This window comes from Pyrus communis, chromosome 7 (assembly GCF_041283825.1).
Source record: "Pyrus communis isolate YQ-2024b chromosome 7, ASM4128382v1, whole genome shotgun sequence".
In the NCBI taxonomy this organism is placed as follows: domain Eukaryota; kingdom Viridiplantae; phylum Streptophyta; class Magnoliopsida; order Rosales; family Rosaceae; genus Pyrus; species Pyrus communis.
The window spans coordinates 5,891,282-5,909,556 of record NC_142571.1 but is presented as its reverse complement, the minus strand read 5'-3'; the positions used below and the strand labels follow the sequence as shown (position 1 = coordinate 5,909,556).

The window sequence follows — 18,275 nt, the reverse complement described above, 5'->3', positions numbered from 1 at the left end:
GTCTCATCTTCATGCACTACTTCACCATCTACTATCGAACCACTGCATCACATCAAATCTGATCCCCAAATTCCTTACCTGAAAAGCATATTTCTCCCCCCGCTGCTATAGCCCACATAAGCGAGAAAGAGGAAGAAAAGGGGAAAGTGAAAAAGAAAAGGGAAAAAGAAGAAAAGGGAAGAGTGGAAAAAGATCTTACTATTATATGTTTCCAAAACATATAATGTTTTCTCTAGTTTGAACAAGTGAGACCTTGATTCCATCGCTTGAGCTGTCTTTCATTCTGTTGCAATATACTACCAATGACCTTATGGTTTGGACAATCATTGGTTCAAGATGAACCCCATTTATTTGTAACACGATTCGAAGCCATTTCCAAAACCTCAATATCATTATATAGTTCATTTGTATACTCTATATACTCTATACAAACTTTGCTTCGACCTTGACATCATTGTTGTACCATGCTAACAATTAATTATACCTTTTATAAGGATCATGAAAGTAGTTTTTAAACTCTTTATAGATTTCAGACACTTTTTCTTGGTTTAGTTACTACTAACACATTTGACATTTTAAAACAATTTAAGAATATCCAATTAGTTGCTCAAAAACTACTAGTTGAACAAGATCGAGTGATCTTGATGATAGTGCTCAAGTAAGTTATAACCATATAAGGAATATTTTCTTATGCGCTATTCACTTCATTATAATGTGATCTTTCGTTTCTACAAGAAAGAAATCTCTAGACTTTCTTAATTCAAATAGAACTCATTTGTAGACAATTGGAACCAAATTCAATGGTTAACTTATCCATCTATGGCCAACATGTGAGACCTATCTTTAATTGATAGATCCAAAGTTTGGTTGTCACATTATGTAAGTGATAGATTACTTTGTCTTCCAATTGGAATACAAGACAATATTCAATTCGTAACACTACTTTAAGGAATAATACAGTAGAAGGCATTCATCATATTACATTAACATGATTAGTTTAAACATCAATAAGTTTAAAAAAAAATAATTAGCTCTAACATTAGAGACTAATTATATTGACATAGACACCAAAAATGGGTCTTCCAAAAATGAAGCCACATAATAATTTTTTAACAAATTTAAGAAAATTAAAGACTCTGTTTATATGCATAAAGCCTTCCTTAGTAGTAGCAAAAAGATATAGGCCGAACTCTCCTACTTCATTCTTCATCCTTGCATATCCATCTTCTACTTGTTGCTTTCACCTGCACACAATTGCATAATTGAGTAGCATTTCATATCTAATGTTTAAATATAATATCCAACAATTAGAATTGAACATAAGAACAAACTTTTGCCTTCTTATCCTTGAGAGATGCGAGGTAAGACCTGTAATTCATCTTCCAATGCTCGTCCTTCCACTTGGAAGCAGGTTACCTTGGGTTTCTTTGCCTTCTTCTTCACTCCTTCGTGGGCCTTGGGAGTGGATGACTTCTTCTTCTTCGCCTTCCCTTTGCCTTGTGGCTTGGCCTTGAAAGAGGATGGCTTGTTGTGGTCTGCAACTACAATCCCTACAATATTCTTTTGTTCATAGTATTGATTTTTCTGATTTGAATTGTAAACTTCAAAATCTCATTATATTCAGGCCTTACGGGAAGGCTTTGATATATACACCACAACAACAACTTTATAGATTAAACTGTAAGTGACAACATGCACACACATGCCGCAGCACCACCTATACATCTTTACACATTAAACTACGAGGTAACAGCACACACACATGCAACAGCACCATCTGCTGTCTTCTAACAGCACACATGGGAAAATGCTTTAACAGTAACCAAGCACGCATGGGAAGACTTCTGACAGCACACATGCACATGCACATTCCTTTCCCTGCTGTCCATGAGTCAGCAATCACATGCACATTCCTTTCCAGAGTGCACACCCTTGTTGTCTTTCCTTTACCCATGTTTGCCGTGCTGTATACTTGCTGTGCTGTCTGTAAGTGACAGCATGCCGTGCTGTCCTTCTTCCAATACTCCCCCTCAAGCTGGATCCAGTAGGTTGATGGATCCAAGCTTGGAGAGGAGTCTTTGAAACTGATGAGAAGCCAGAGGTTTGGTGAATATATCAGCCAGCTGATCGAAGCTTTTTACATAATGTGTCTGAATCACCTGCGACTGTACTTGTTCACGGACATAGTGACAGTCGACTTCAATATGCTTCGTCCTCTCGTGAAAGACAGGGTTTGATGTTATGTGCATGGCAACCTGGTTGTCACAAAATAAGGTCATTGGTTGAGCTGTGAACACACCTAAGTCACATAAAAGTCCTTTTAGCCATATCAGCTCACACGCGGTTGAAGCCATTGCACGATATTCAACTTCGGCACTTGATCTTGCGATGACAGTTTGTTTCTTGCTCTTCCACGTGACCAGGTTTCCACCAACAAAGGTACAATAACCAGTGGTGGACTTGCGATCGATTGCGTTTCCTGCCCAATCAGCATCACAGTACCCCATGATTTGAGTGTTGTCATTCTTTGCCATGAGGATGCCACGACCAACAGACCCTTTTAAGTAACGTAAGATTCTTTTGACAAGGTTCAGATGCTCGATGGTGGGAGAGTGCATGAACTGACTGGCAATACTTACTGAATGTGAGATGTCTGGTCTGGTGATTGTTAGGTAGATCAGTTTGCCGACAAGCCTCTGATATAAGCTGATATCCGAGAGTGGCGTGCCTCCCAAGTCAAGCTTGAGCTTGCTATCAAGAGGGGTAAGTGCAGGCTTGGCATCACTCATATTGGCATCTTTAAGTAGGTCCATGACGTACTTTCGTTGGTTAAGAAATAGTCCCTTGTAAGAAGATGCCATTTCGATTCCAAGAAAATACTTCAACACCCCAAGATCTTTAACCGCAAATTGTTGTTGAAGTGACTGTTTGAGTGTGGTGATTTCAGCAGCATTATCACCTGTAATTATTAAGTCATCCACATATATCAACACAACTAATTTGCTTGCAGCTCTTGTGCGAACAAATAATGATGAATCTGCATTACTCCTTTTGAAACCAATGCTATGAAGAACGGTACTTAGTTTTGCATACCAAGCACGTGGTGATTGCTTCAGTCCATAAATTGACTTATGTAACTTACACACCAAATTAGGCTCTTGGCTTTGAGGGTGTCCTGGTGGCAATCTCATATAGACTTCTTCTTCAAGATCACCATGTAGAAAGACGTTCTTCACGTCCATTTGATACATAGACCAACCTTTATTGACGGCAACAGACAATAGAACCCTTACTGAGTTCATTTTTGCAACAGGAGCAAATGTTTCCTTGTAATCTACCTCAAATGTTTGAGTGAATCCTCGAGCCACCAGCCTGGCTTTATGCCTCTCAATCGAACCATCAGAATTAAACTTGATCTTATAGATCCACTTACAGCCCACTGCCTTTTTTCCTTGTGGAAGTTTGGTGATGCTCCAGGTTTTGTGTTGGTCTAGTGCTTTGAGTTCATCTCTCATTGCTTCTTTCCACACATCTTGATTATTAGCCTCATAAAAGTTTTGAGGCTCACTGTGACTTGAAATGTTGTTAAGAAAGGCAGCATGAGATGGAGTTACCTTTTGATACGACACGCAATTTGAAATTGGATGCCTCGGTTTATATGTGACAAAATCTTGAAACCTTGTGGGAGGTTGTCTATCACGTCGAGGATTGCGTCGAGGTACTAGGAGGTTTGTCTCATCCTCGTTCAAATTGTCATCCACACCTTGAGGATTTTCTATGTTGCCGTTGTCATCATCATGCACCGAGTCATCATCATGCACAGAATTATCAGGATGAGTACCTTCATTATTGACTTCAATGGGAGGTGTAGAAGTACAGATTCTTGGTAGAGGAATTAGGTCTAAGATGCACTCCCCCTGACTTGTGGCTTCATGTGATTTGCTGAAAAAAGGGTTAGCTTCATGGAATCGTACATCTTTAGATACAATTATTTTTCTTAGTTGAGGATCATAGCACTTATATCCTTTTTGTGTTGATGAATAACCAAGAAAAATACATTTGAGAGCTCTAGGGTCCAACTTATCTCGATGGTGTGACTGTATATGAACAAAACAGACACAGCCAAAGACTCTAAGATGTGAAAGGTCGATTTTTCTTCCTTTCATGACTTCAAGTGGAAATTTAAACCCCAAGACTCGGCTAGGAAGTCTATTGATGATGTACACAGCCGCCATGACTCCTTGTGACCAAAATCTCTTTGGTACGTTCATTTGTAACATTAATGCTCTCGTTTTTTCCAGAATGTCACGATTTTTCCTTTCAGCTACACCATTTTGTTGAGGTGTGCCAACACAACTTGTTTGATGCATGATACCATGCTTGCTCAAATATAATGACATGATATGGGACATATATTCGGTGCCATTGTCAGATCTTAAGGTTTGAATTTGAGAGGAAAAATGGTTCTTAACAAGATTGTGAAAATCCTTAAAAACTTCAATCACTTCACTCTTAGACTTTAAAAGGTACAACCATGTGGCTCTAAAGAAATCATCGACAAAAGTTACATAATACTTATAACCATCAAAAGATTCAAACGTTGGTCCCCATACATCTGAGTGAACTAGTTCGAAAACTTTACTAGTCCTAGATAAGGATGAGGTAAAAGACAATCTGGTGGCTTTAGACAAATGACATGTTTCACACGAAATTAAATCATTCCCTAAGTTTGGAAACAAGGAAGACAAAACAGGTTGGGAAGGATGAGCTAAATGTTGATGCCACAATTGACTATCTTGGGATGGACTGGACTTGGCTTGAAATCCTCTGGGACTGTTTTTTTGATATGTAATAGAGGCCATCTAGGTAAAACCCTTCACCAATCGTCTTCTTGGTGAGGCAATCCTGAAAAATGACATTGTGAGGAGAAAAAATGGCCAAACAATTTAAGGTATTGGTGATTTTTCCCACAGATAGAAGTTGAAATGGAAAAGAAGGAACAAATAAGGCTACTGACTCAATTTTGTCCGATATTAAGTTGATATTTCCCTTCCCTAAAACTTTAGAACTCTCACCATTGGCAGTTGAGACTTGAGACGGTTTTGAAAATTTTTCAAACTTGTGAAACTTAGAAACATGGTTGGTCATATGATCTGTGGCACCCGAATCAACAATCCACAAATCATGCATCATATTTACATTAAGAGCAGTTTTAAAAGCAGTCATGATACCTTGCATGTCAACTTGGGCCATGTGTTGTGTTTCTATCATAAATCCAGCAAACTTGCCTAGCAAAGCTATTGAATTTCCATCTTCAAAGCCAACCGTTTGGTCACTCTTAATCCTTTCTTTCTTGCTTTGAAGATACACTGCAAACTCATTTATGAGGGCAGCTGGATTTGCAGTGAAGCTCTTGAGTGCATCAGACCTATGAGAGGTTGAGGTAGTTGCATTGTTGGCTCTATGTGGTGCACGGTTCAGTCTTTGTGAGTTCTTGTTATCCTTCATGAACTCTGGCTTTAATTCTGGATGTAAAATCCAGCATGTCTCCTTAACGTGACCAGTATAGTTGCAGTGTTGGCACTTTAAGTGTGGATTCTTCACTTTGTATTTTCTTTCGTTGGCTAGATAAGCCCTTGCTTCAGTTACACTGGTCTTTGTGCCAGTGTTCATGACTTTCCTTCGTACTTCTTCACGTTGGATTGTTGCACATACGCTGGTGAAGGAAGGTAGTTCGGGGTTCATGAGTATATGGCTTCGTAGGTCTTCGTATCCTGAATCGAGACTTGACAAGAGTTGGAATATCTTGTCTTCTTCTGCCCTTTTCAATAGTAAAGACGCCTCAGTTGTGTGAGGCCGATACATTTCCAGCTCATTCCACATGCTCTTCATGCTGCCTAGAAGTTGAACAAAAGGCTTTCCTTCTTGTTGTATGTTGAACATGTTCTTCTTCAATTGAAACACACGTGCAGCATTGTTCTGGCTGCCATACATCTCCTTGACTGTCTCCCATAGTTTGAATGATGATTCAGAATAACTGAATATTTCAGCTAGTTTACGTTCCATGGAATTTAGGAGCCATGACATAACTAGCTGATCCTTGCAAAGCCAGATTTCATAAGTTGGTGAAGAAACATCAGGAACTTCGATGCTTCCATTTATGAACCCTAGCTTAGACCTTCCACCTAGGGCAAGACTCACTGCTCTCGACCAAGGTAAGTAATTGAACTCATTTAACAAGACCGAGCTTAATCGTTGATTTGGATTGACATCCACCTCAGACACGGTTGAGGAGGAAGGTATCTGGGAATCTCCAAACGAATAAGAATTCTCTTCCGCCATGTCGGAGATGGAATACGATCAGCTGGAAGAAAATGCAGAAGCAGGTTATTTTTCCTGCTCTGATACCATATTGATTTTTCTGATTTGAATTGTAAACTTCAAAATCTCATTATATTCAGGCCTTACGGGAAGGCTTTGATATATACACCACAACAACAACTTTACATATTAAACTGTAAGTGACAGCATGCACACACATGCCGCAGCACCACTTATACACCTTTACACATTAAACTACGAGGTAACAGCACACACACATGCAGCAGCACCATCTGCTGTCTTCTGACAGCACACATGGGAAAATGCTTTAATAGTAACCAAGCACGCATGGGAAGACTTCTGACAGCACACATGCACATGCACATTCCTTTCCCTGCTGTCCATGAGTCAGCAATCACATGCACATTCCTTTCCAGAGTGCACACCCTTGCTGCCTTTCCTTTACCCATGCTTGCCGTGCTGTATGCTTGTTGTGCTGTCTGTAAGTGACAGCATGCCGTGCTGTCCTTCTTCCAATACATAGTTTTCTCAACGATTACTAATACATGTCTAGTAACTGTGAGAGAGAACTTTCCATCTTGTTCATGTTGTAGTTCATAACAAATAGTGAGGACAAATCAGAAAGAGAAGCAAGATGAAGTCATGAGCCAAATCCCTTTACCATATAACTCCATAAGATGGAGTATGATAGAAAAATCATTGTCCATGTCCTCATGTTGTCGCTACGGCTCCTCGTTCATAGTAGATAGCAAATAGCACTTGGCTTGTGTCCCATCCTCAATGTGCTTGTTAAACTTAGCACGCTCATCCTCAATGGCATTGGAGTCAGGATGTATGTGGGTGGAGCTTTCTCTAGTATGTACGCAATCTTCTCCAATCTAAGGAGAATCTTGACATTATGGTACCAAGATGGGACATTATGCTCCTAGACAATGTTTGTCGAGTATCTTTGAAAGTGTGCTTCCAACCAAATCTAAATACATAACAAAAATAAATTAGTTTGAATATTAATTAAGTCAAAACGATTCGGGGCCTTTAAATCAGTTTACATCACCCACTATTTTTGGCAAATCCCATATCCCTCAAGATGGAATTCAAGAGATTTCAAAAAAAAAAAAAAAAATCTCCTAGTGGGTTATGGGAGTCTCACTATTACCAAGCCCGCCTCACACTAATATGATGTTTGCTAGAAAAAATAATAATGAGAGGGTAGAGATATCCATTCACAACCATCTCTTGTGATTACCATCTAGTTGGCCTCTAGAGAATAATGTATGGGAATGATATGATGTCGTACCATCTCTTAGTTAAGTTTTGACCCACCATGCTAGTTCAGGTAGAAAATTCAACTTAATCCCTTTCCAAACCAAATCTCCTCAGTCTCACTCACTTTCTTTCACCTCTAACAAAAAATTTAAGAAACAAAAATTAATACTAATGAGTTTCAAATATTTCTTATGGTTTTCTAGCACTAAATAACCCAAATTACTTAATTGTCATATAGGTTTTTAAAAGTTTGCAAGATTAACTAGCTAGCAAGTGTTTAACTAGATTGCATTCAAGGATAAATGATTTCATTCTTTAATGAAAAATGCTATTTAGACCTCACTTATAAATGTGAAACATACTTGTATTAGATATGTGGTCTGGTCCGTAAAGAATAATACTAACATCTCTTATTGGGGGAGAAGAATTTACATCACACGGGTACACTGTCATGGTGGTATCCCTTGCCAATGAAATAAAAATGTGTAAATTTATGTTCATATGTCTTTGTTTCATTGACAAGGGAAGCACGCAAAATGCACTCATCCAATCCTATGCAAATAATGTATCTTCATTATATGAATTTTATAACTAGAGCCTTTTGTTTTTTTTAATCTTAATTTGAAGATTATCTCTACAAAAATAAAAATAAAAAATAAAAAAAATTCATTCGAATTGGAGGTCATTTATGCATGAAACAAATTAACAGTGTGCGCACCAAGTAATAGATTCATGATATTTTTAGTTGAAATTTATACAATGAAGATACATTAATATTCGCAGGGGGAATGCTCCGTTGTGCGTGCGCAAGTATTATGCACATGGAATCCAAATAGCAACGGTATTTTACATTCAAAAATGTTATTATACTATCTATTTGCATCATCTATCTAATAAGATAGAATCCACATGTGTTGGTGGACCTTAGCTCTATTAGAGAGATGATACAAATAGAAGGTAAGTGTAGCACTACTCTTTTACATTTAGGGGTGACGGATTTGGCTAAACACGCAATTGACTAGGCATATATAATAATTCAGTATTGAACTAACCATCAACGGGAGTCAAACTTATGACCTCTTATAAAAGGGAACTTTAACAAAAAGCTCCCGGTAATGTTTACTTTAACGAAAAACCATATTTTTACACTAAAAAGTCAATCCAGGTACTATTCATTTTACCCTTTATTTTGTCTTTATCGTTAAAATTCAAAGTTTTCAAGTCCTTTTTATTAGTTTTCCTCTTATAAAATGTAGTAAAATTCCAATAGACCATAAGACTAATAAGTAGTGACCATCACCCTTTTTTTTATACAACGATATATTTTATATTAAAGAATAGGAAATAAATAAATTTTGAACTCGTAGTTCACGAAATTTGAACCTATAACCGAAACCGCGATACTAAGTGCAACCATGAACCTTTTTTAATCAGAGGAATTAAGAAACCCAACAACAGTGTCGACATACAAATCAAATATATAGAACACCTTAGCGGTTGCCACTTAGTACTACGGTCTAGTGGTATTCCTCTTCATTAGTACCTGAGAGGTCGTAGGTTTAATTCCACCAAAGACGAATTGAACCACATTATTGCTAGGTCATTGTAAGGCTTAACTCACTCTTCCACTTCCTTGATGTAGATAATAATTTTGTTTATAAAAAAAATTAAAAAAAAAATTAAAAAAAATAAATAAATAAATAAAACCAAAACAAAACAAAACAAAAAAAAAACCCACCACTTTAACGGTTAAGATTTAAATGCTTGGTGTTCAAGACAATTTTCTTTTTATTTTATTTTATTTTATTTTATTTGGGGGTAAAGATCTTCAAGACAATTTTGATATGACATTGCGCACTACATAATATTCGAATTAAATTATAATGAAAATCCAAATAGTAGAGCGGTAAATTTATTTTAATATAACCTAGTACCCCATCATTTCTCCTCCCATTTTCGTTACCCTTCCTACCTCATTAATTATTGTTGCTTATGGTCACGCCTCTTGCATTTCTTCCTCAATTGCTTCTATATTTTTCTCAATCGACAACAACAAGCCGTTCAAATCCGTACCACTCAAATTCTGCAACCAGTCACCTGGGAGGCTCCCGCGCATAGATTGTACCATTATTTCCTTCTCTTGGTTTTCCTTAATTTGTTTTTTCAACTGCTCCTCAGCTTTAAGTATCTGCTGCCTAAGAAAACTCTCTTGATTCAGCATATTTCTGCTTTTGTCCCTCTCCGGCATCTGCTTAAACCTTGTGACAATTCGTCGGGCTACATCTCGGCACGAACCAACATCTGGTTTGGTGTCATACTGGCTATAAACGATTGCAGATACATCAATTCCACAAAGAATGCTAAGTTCCTTTACCTTCTTCATCAGCCCATTCTTCCTTTTCTTGAAGGTGACTTTTCTTGAAACGTCATCTCTTATGTATGCAAGCTTAATTTTTTTTCTTGTCATGGTGAGCTTGGGATTGTTGAAGGAATAGACAATGGATTAGATGGTTTTGAGGTTGAGGCGGCCCCTTGTAGTTCATTCCCTGAAATAAGGTATATATAGAGTTGAAATATGTAGTTATAGGGTTTCTTTAAATGTAAAGCCAGATAGATTTGGGTTGGTTGGATATGGATGACTCAGTGATGACATGTGAATTTATTATGCACATTTATGTATAGGATCTGGCGAGTATTAAGGTACAGGAGTTCAATTGGAATATGTGAGTTCTAATCCTCTGCATCTTTATATATAGTTGGATTTTTCTTTTTTCTTTTTTTTTTGGCAAATGATTGAGGGCTCATTTTGGCAAGTGCCTTAAAATGATTGATTCTAGAGAAAATATTTTTGGGTTTCAAAAGCACTTGAAGTGCTTCCAGTAAAAAGCATATAACTGATGCTTTTAACATGAAAAACTTCAAGTGTTTTTTTCAGAATTAACTTGCCTTTTTACTAAAATATGATTCCAAAAATATTTTATTTAAAATCAGTTTTAGTCATTTAAAAGCACTTGCCAAATTAACTCTAGGAATTTACCTATGCAGCAAAGTTTTGAATTCAAATCCATCTGCCCAGTATTGTTTGTATGAAAAAGTTAATTCAGTATTTTACATATTAATTCATTATCAATGCTTAAATTATTATCGTGTTACATCTCGTATTTGATGATCCATAGTGTATCATGTATGTCTCTACACGTTAACAAAATATTCTACACCAACCACTAATTAATTTTTAATAAAATAATATTTAAACCGTTTAGCATTATGAAAGAGCGGACCAGGATCATCTCCTAATCTAAGGATGAGGATCCTCATGACCAAGGCATGTGGGTCGTTGGATAAAAATCTAATGGCTACAAACAGGGGGGGTCTCTTTAAAGTTATAATAATTATAACCGTTGAATTTTCATCCAACAGCCCACATCCTTTATTCATGAGGATCCTCATCCTTAGATTAGGAAAGGATTCTGATCCGTAAAGAGCTACTCGGAGGAGAAAATTTTACACATTCTCGAAACACCAGCTATTTAAGAACTCCTAGAAAATTTCTTAAAAAAACATGATTGGAGTTGATTTTTTTTTTTTGAAGGTTTAACGAAAAGTCCACGGTACTGTTCACTTTAACGAAAAACCATATTTTTACACTAAAAATTCAATCCTGGTACTATTCACTTTACCCTTTATTTTGTTCTTATCATTAAAACTCAAAGTTTTCAAGCCTTTTTCATTAGTTTTCCTTTTTTTTTAATTTTTTTATTCATTTTAATGTCTCGAAGCTCTCATTTGTCACTTAGTAATACAATTTAGCAGTATTTATCTTCATTTGTAAGTGAAAGATCTTAAGTTCGATTCTCGCCAAAGACAAATTTGAATCACATTATCATAGCTCACTATGAGGCTTAACCCACTCCCCCACAATACTACCTCTTGATGTATAGATAATATCGTTTGTTCAATAAAAGAAAGGGAAACAAAAAAATTAGAAGCTCTCATTTTGGGAGCTTTTTTTTTTTTTTTCTTCAAAAGTGTTCTAATGTCATTGAAAGTACACATAAGGGGAATCCATAAGTGCCGAGCCTAAACAACAAAATAAAATAAAAACCTGAAGATAGAGCCTTGAGGGCGAGACGTGGCCGGGCGACTAAAAATAGTGTGATAAAATGTATCATAACAAAGATTATAAATAACATCAAATTTAATATTACTAATTTTATATTACACAACATAACAAATCTGTATCGAATCAAAACTATAAGAAATAGTTTAACATAGAAAATTACATGGAAATGCATGAACAATACAAAGCACATGCATATATATATATATATATATATATATATATGTCTATATATGAATAAGGAGTACAAATTCATAGGTGCATGTTCAGGGAAAGATAAATAAAAAATTAGGGCATGCGTTTATAAGCTGGATGACCTCCTGCACCGGCCAGTTCAGAAGGAGAAGCTCCATGTCCATGTGTAGTGTTCGTACCATCAGCCGCATGCTTTGCCTTAATTTCATGTTCATGTGCTGCCTTGTCTCCAGCTCTGGCAATCTCCCCAGCCTTGGCCACATGCAGTGACATTGCTGCTTCAGCTTCTTTAGCCAATCGCACCTCATGAGCTACGTCTGCTCTCGCCTTTGCTATTTCCTTCTCAGCCTAGTAATATACAATTTGAAACCAGCAATATAAAAATGAGTGTTAGGTTGAAATCTGATTATAGTCGTTTGATTACGTACACGAAACGTACGTAGTAAAACACTCCAGCCATATTCATGCACGTTCATAGGTACATTGATGTACTGATGAATGAATGTACATGTCACTTTGTACTTGTGTGTATTTTCATAATGATAATATTGTACAATGAAAATGACCAAATAAAAAATCAAACACCTGAATATATTCTTTGTGGAGTCGAGACTTATATGATTAAGTCGCTCTATATTTCTTATGGAATGTAATCTGCAAACATATCAATGCAATACTATTTGTATAAAGTGTTGTAATATACGTACCCTCTCTTCTGCCCTGGCCTCCTCCTTGACCTTTTTCATGGCGCCCATTTCATTTATCTTGTCCTTCACTGCCTGCATTTTTTCCTTCTCTTTTATCAACACCTTACAAAATTAACGAAATGAACTGCACTATAATGCTCCCAATAATCGACAATGAAAAATGTAACATATATATAGTGTTCGTACGACCCAGAAAGAGCAAAGACGGTCTATGGACGTATAGGTGACACTTGTCAAACATGCAGACATTTAGGACAAACTTGTGGGCGATGTTGATGAGGAGTCAATCACTCTAAATTCCCATCCCACAATGCCAATTCAAGATCCGAGTTTTAAGTTGAAGGCATAATTTGAGAATAAGGTTGGGTTTGATCTTAATTAAGCTAATTTTTCCTCTTGACAAGTGTAAATTTCTATGTATTGTACTACTACTATTTGATGAGTGTCAATTCCGTGTGTACGGGAACAGAAAGGGATCCTCTTTGGATCCCTTCCACCAAATCCACCCTATTATCTAATCCGAACTTTTGAAACTTGATCCAACGGTTAAAGTTATTATAATTTTTAATGAAGCCGTTAGATCAAATTTCAAGAACCTGAATTGATTGATTAGGTGGATTTGATGGAAGGAATCCGAAGAGCATCATTTTCCTATGGGAACAATGATTGTAGCATAATAATGTATTGACATGTAAAAAAAAAAAAAAAAAAAAATTATACAATAACAATGCATATGGTGATAATCTCATTCACAATTTGTCCATGTATCTTCATTTTTTTTATAAGTAATTAGCTTCTTATACAACTAGAATTCATACTGCTTTTTTATACCATGCACCGCCTCCTTCGGTCACTGCCCTTTTATCCTCGTATCTTTTAATCCTATTACTACGGGTGAATGCTAGTTATTTTCCCCTTTTTACTCTCTCTCTCTTTTCTTTTTCTTTTTTTCTTTTTTTTTTCTTTTCTTTTTTTAATTTTCATCTTTTTCATTATTTTTAGAGAAACTTTGGATGTAGTCCTTAGTTATAAATATTCTTTGATTGAAACCTTATTGGTTTTTAATTTTTGATCAAGGGCCTTGAAATTAATGTAATAATTTATTTTTATGTACGTTACTATATTTTTTTAATTAAAAATTAGAAATTTTAGTTGTGACAGCCCGTCCCGGATTTTTCATACTGTAGGGGTGAAATGACGGTTTTGCCCCTAGTGATTTTGTTTCGTTGTGTGGTCGTTTTGGGGATTTGGTTGGCTGCATTTGGACCACACACACACCCCCACACTTTCAGTCTCATCTTTTGCCTGTCCCGAGTTTCTCTCTCTTTTTCCCTTCTTCTTCATATGTACAGACAAGAACCCAATTGCTCGAAAACGTGGTAGATCGAGGAAGAAAACTATACATTTGTGCTCGTGAGGTTCTTAGGAGTTCAACCATACCCATTTCAGGTAAGGTAACCTTCGTTTTCATGTTGAACTCGAGATGTTCAAATCGGGATACTGTTCATGCACACTTAAATTCATGTGTTTTTGGGAATTTCAGGTTTGTAGGAAGCTTGGTCTCCTTAGGAAGCTCGGGGTGGTTTGTTTGAAGGTTTTGGACGTCGGGATAGTGAGTTGCAGGTTTGGCCGGATTTGGTGGAGTTTTTCCAGCGAGATTTCGTTGGTTTTAGTGCTTGAAAGTGGTAAGGTTTTGTTCCTCTAGTTGTAAGCTTCATTTTGGTACCAATTTCGTGAAATTTGGATGAAAAATGAGTGAGAAATGAAGTTTGGAAAATTTCCCGGTTTTCCCGCGACGACGCCGGAGGTTGGCCGGAGAAAACGACGGAATATTCCGTCAGTTTGGACGGAATATTCCTAACGGCGTTGGGTTAACTTTAAAGGAATCTATCAGACATAACGGAATATCCTTGACACCGTTAACTGACGCCGTCAGTGTGCCAGGCACATGCCTGCGCGTGTGGCCGTGCCTTGGCCGGCGCGTGGGGGCGCGTGCAATGTAGGAAAATTATTTTTAAAATATAGGGATGTTCGTGAGGTTGAGTAGATCACGTTGGTGTATTCATACACCCTATTTAAGCATTGTATGAGAAATTATTACCTAGTTTGGGTTATGTGCATTAAATTAATGTTTTTATAGTTGTTTCGTATATAGGAGAGACCTATCCTGAGGACGAGCGCAGTCACTCGAGGTAAGGGGGTTACGACCCTTCTACATACCAGTGAGTGGACTTTTGGTTTTCCGTATATACCTATATACTTGTGATTTTCCCAGAAAATGAAATGAAACGTTTATATGTTTTAAATGCCATGCTTTGCGTTTGCCAAATTAATTATGCATTAGTAGTTGCATATATATATGCTTGGTGTTGCAGACGCACAGGTAAGTGCCAGGTAAGTTGTGGTTTATGTTTATGTTTAGTAGTGAATTGAGATGCATAGAGAGCTCATAATCTGCACCCCCGGTGTTAGTGCTCCCACCCAGAGTAGGGCACAGTCCTTCACGTGATGTTCATCTCCCACACCACACGCTCATCTTGGATCCAAGTTAGGTGCACAGTCCTGTCGTACAGACCACTTTAGGTGGTTCTGACTCGTAGGTGACCCGCGATTATTCGCCTAGTCTTCACGTGATTGTAGCACTTGAGCGTACTTATTTTACACCCAGTCCTATCTTACATACCACTTTAGGTAGTTCCGACTCGTGTGCATGTATAGTTAGTGAGTTGGGGATTGGATCTCTAGATTCAGCCGTACAGGTCACGTTAGGTGAATCCGGCTGACAGATTATATGACATTGATTAACATTACCTGAGTACTTGAATTTTATTTAGAGGCATTCGACATGACATATTTCTGAGCATGTTTTATATATATGTGTATATTCTATTTTCTGGGAAACTATACAGGTTTTACGGCGAGGGGTTAGAACTTTTGTTATTGAAATGATTTTGAAAAGCTTTGTTTTTGCCCACTCACGCTTTCTGTTTTGCGTCTCTCCAAGTTCTAGTTTGGATAGTTCTTTTGGTGGCTCTAGAGGGATTCACGACATATCTGACAGATTATCACTAGAGTAAGACCACCTTTGGGTGTGTTTATTTAGTGTTTGTTCCCCCGGACTGCACCAGGTCTTCTGTGCTCTGAATATTGTTTTTCACACTTACGCTTGCACATGTATGTTATTACTCAGTGTTTAGCTTGGTTTTTATTTATTCATACTTTTATTATTATTCTTAGCTTCCGCATTGTGCACATGGTTACGTCACCTTCACGTGACGGCGAGTATGCCTTGATCTCAATCGGGATGTGTCATTAGTTGTTTATATAAATGAGATTTTAAATATAAAAAAAAACCATAATTTGTGGAATTAAAAATATTAAAATACAAATATACTGGTATGTGTGTGTGTGTGTGTGTGTGTGTGTGTGTAAACACGGGTACATTCCGAAAAATTAATTGTATCAAAACATCGGTACATTCTTCAAAATCACAAAAATAATAATAATAATAAATAAATAAATAAATAAATAAAGAAGAAGAAGAAGATATTAGGCTTAATAACATTAGTAAATTTCTTCGATTAAACTTGACATGGATACATTTTAAAATCAAAGAAAAAAGAATGTACCCATATAAGTTTAAAAATGGATTAGAAAACAATTGAATAGATTTTATATAAAAAAATTATACATTTTACATATAACAAATTGGTATATTTAAGAATGAGTACATTTTAAGATTAAAAAGTTTTACATGAATGGGTACATATAATTAGTATAGGTACATTTAGCAAAATAAAAAGTACAAATAACAAAATATATGGGTACAAATACAAACTTTAAAAAATATGGGAACAAAAAAAAATTAATATATGGGTACAAATTAAAACTGAAAAGAAAATTGGTACAAATTAAAAATGGGTACAAACTAACACTAAAAATATATGATAAAAAATTGGGGCATTTAGATTTGAGTCCAAAAAATTGAGCTACTTTCCAATTGAGTCCAATTCCATGTGCCATATCAGTTTAGGTTCAACTGATCTTTTTTATGTCTATTTTGCCCTTTTATAATCTAAATGAAAATATATTTAAATTTCTTGATTTATCCAAATTTTGAATCATTAAAGCCTTTAATCTATTCAATATCCAAGGAAAAAAAAAATTAAAATTAAAATTCATGGCATGTTTATCAACAACAAAATCTACTGTGATATACATTCTTGATAAAAGTATATTACAAAAAGAAAAAACCTATGATATAGGTACATAAATACAAAATATGTCATGAAGATATATTTAAATAATATCTAATTAAACTATGGTGTAGGTAGATAATGCAATTAATCTGTGATGCAGGTAGGCAATGCAATCAATCTGCGATGCAGGTAGTTAATTTACAAACAAAAAAACATATGATACATATGCAATTAATGTGACATCCCGTCCCGGAAATATCAAAACGTACATGTGAAAAGACATTTTTGCCTCTGGTTCGTTTTCGTTTTGTTTTTGGTCATTTGGTGTGGTGTTGGCAGGTGCTGGGCCACACACACACTTTCACCTTCACTGTCTCTCTGTCTCTTTTCCCTGTCTGTCTCTCTCTCCCCCGAGCTCCCTTTCCCTTCTTTCCACCATAAACGTACGGACACACACCAATAACCCTTAAACCTTAGCAGATCGAGGGAACCAACTACACCTTCAAACTCGTGAGGCTGAGAGGAGCACAGACGTACCATTTTCAGGTAAGGTTATCACTGTTTTCACGTCGATTCAAGGTATTCCGATTTGTGTACTATTCATGCAAACTTATTGTAGCATGTTTTTGGGATTTCTAAGTTCATAGTTAGCTTGGTGGTGTCCCAAGGAGCCTCGGAGTACTTAGTTGGACAGAAGTGGACGTCGGAATAACCTGGTTCGAAGTTGGCCGGTTTTTGGAGTTTGGTGACAGGTATGATCGAGTGGTTTTTAGCCTTTAAAAGTAGTATATCGTGATTCTACTAGTCCTAAGCTTCATTTTGGTTCAAGAAACGTGAAAAATGGTGTAGAAATGAGTGAGAAAACAAAGTTTGAAATTTTTCCAGTTTTCCGGCGCCGGAGCCTCGCCGGAGAAGGTGACGGAATATTCCTGACGCCGTTAACGGAATCTGTCAAAACTGACGGAATATTCCTGACGGCGTCAGTTGACGCCGTCAACGTGCCAGGCACGTGCCTGCGCGTGGCCGACGCGTGTGGCCGTGCCTTGGCCGGCGCGTGGGGGCGCGTGCGGCGGAGGAAAATTTTTCTAAAAATATGGTTGTGATCCTGAGGTTGTGTAGGTCACGTTGGTATATTCATTTGTCCCATTTGAGCAATGTATGAGAAGTTATTACGAAAGTTAGGTTATGTGCTTTAAAGTTAACGTTTTTATAGCTATTTCGCATATAGGTGACACGTACCCCGAGGACGAGCGTGCACACGCGAGGCAGGGGGGCTACGACCCTTCTACATACCAGTGAGTGGGTTTTTGTTTTCCGTATATACCTATATACATTTATTTTCCCATAAATTGTTTAAAAAGGGTTAAGTGTTTTATGCCATGCACCATATTATTATCGTTTATGCATCATTGCATACATTAGTAGTGGTATACTTATACATATGCA

General features: G+C 36.9%; 1 protein-coding gene and 1 pseudogene across 1 annotated transcript; both read right to left on the bottom strand.

Moving 5' to 3' along the window:
• Nucleotides 1-9,492: 9,492 nt before the first annotated feature.
• On the bottom strand, nucleotides 9,493-10,140 carry LOC137734189 (agamous-like MADS-box protein AGL80 pseudogene; annotated as a pseudogene).
• Nucleotides 10,141-11,849: 1,709 nt separating this feature from the next.
• LOC137733282 (uncharacterized) lies at nucleotides 11,850-12,767 on the bottom strand. The gene is made up of 2 exons (XM_068472422.2): nucleotides 12,631-12,767; nucleotides 11,850-12,271 (listed from the first exon to the last, which is right to left on the bottom strand). Exons 1-2 carry the CDS (start codon nucleotides 12,706-12,708, stop codon nucleotides 12,017-12,019), a joined length of 333 nt encoding a protein of 110 aa, XP_068328523.2. The 5' UTR covers nucleotides 12,709-12,767; the 3' UTR covers nucleotides 11,850-12,016.
• Between the last annotated feature and the right edge of the window lie 5,508 nt (nucleotides 12,768-18,275).

Bases quoted from the DNA above. Each gene is read 5' to 3' on its own strand.
- LOC137733282 (XM_068472422.2), bottom strand. From the start codon at position 12,708: ATGCAGGCAGTGAAGGACAAGATAAATGAAATGGGCGCCATGAAAAAG. The intron at 12,272-12,630 runs GTACGTATATTA...GTATATTACTAG, and splicing joins AGGCCAGGGCAGAAGAGAGG to GCTGAGAAGGAAATAGCAAA.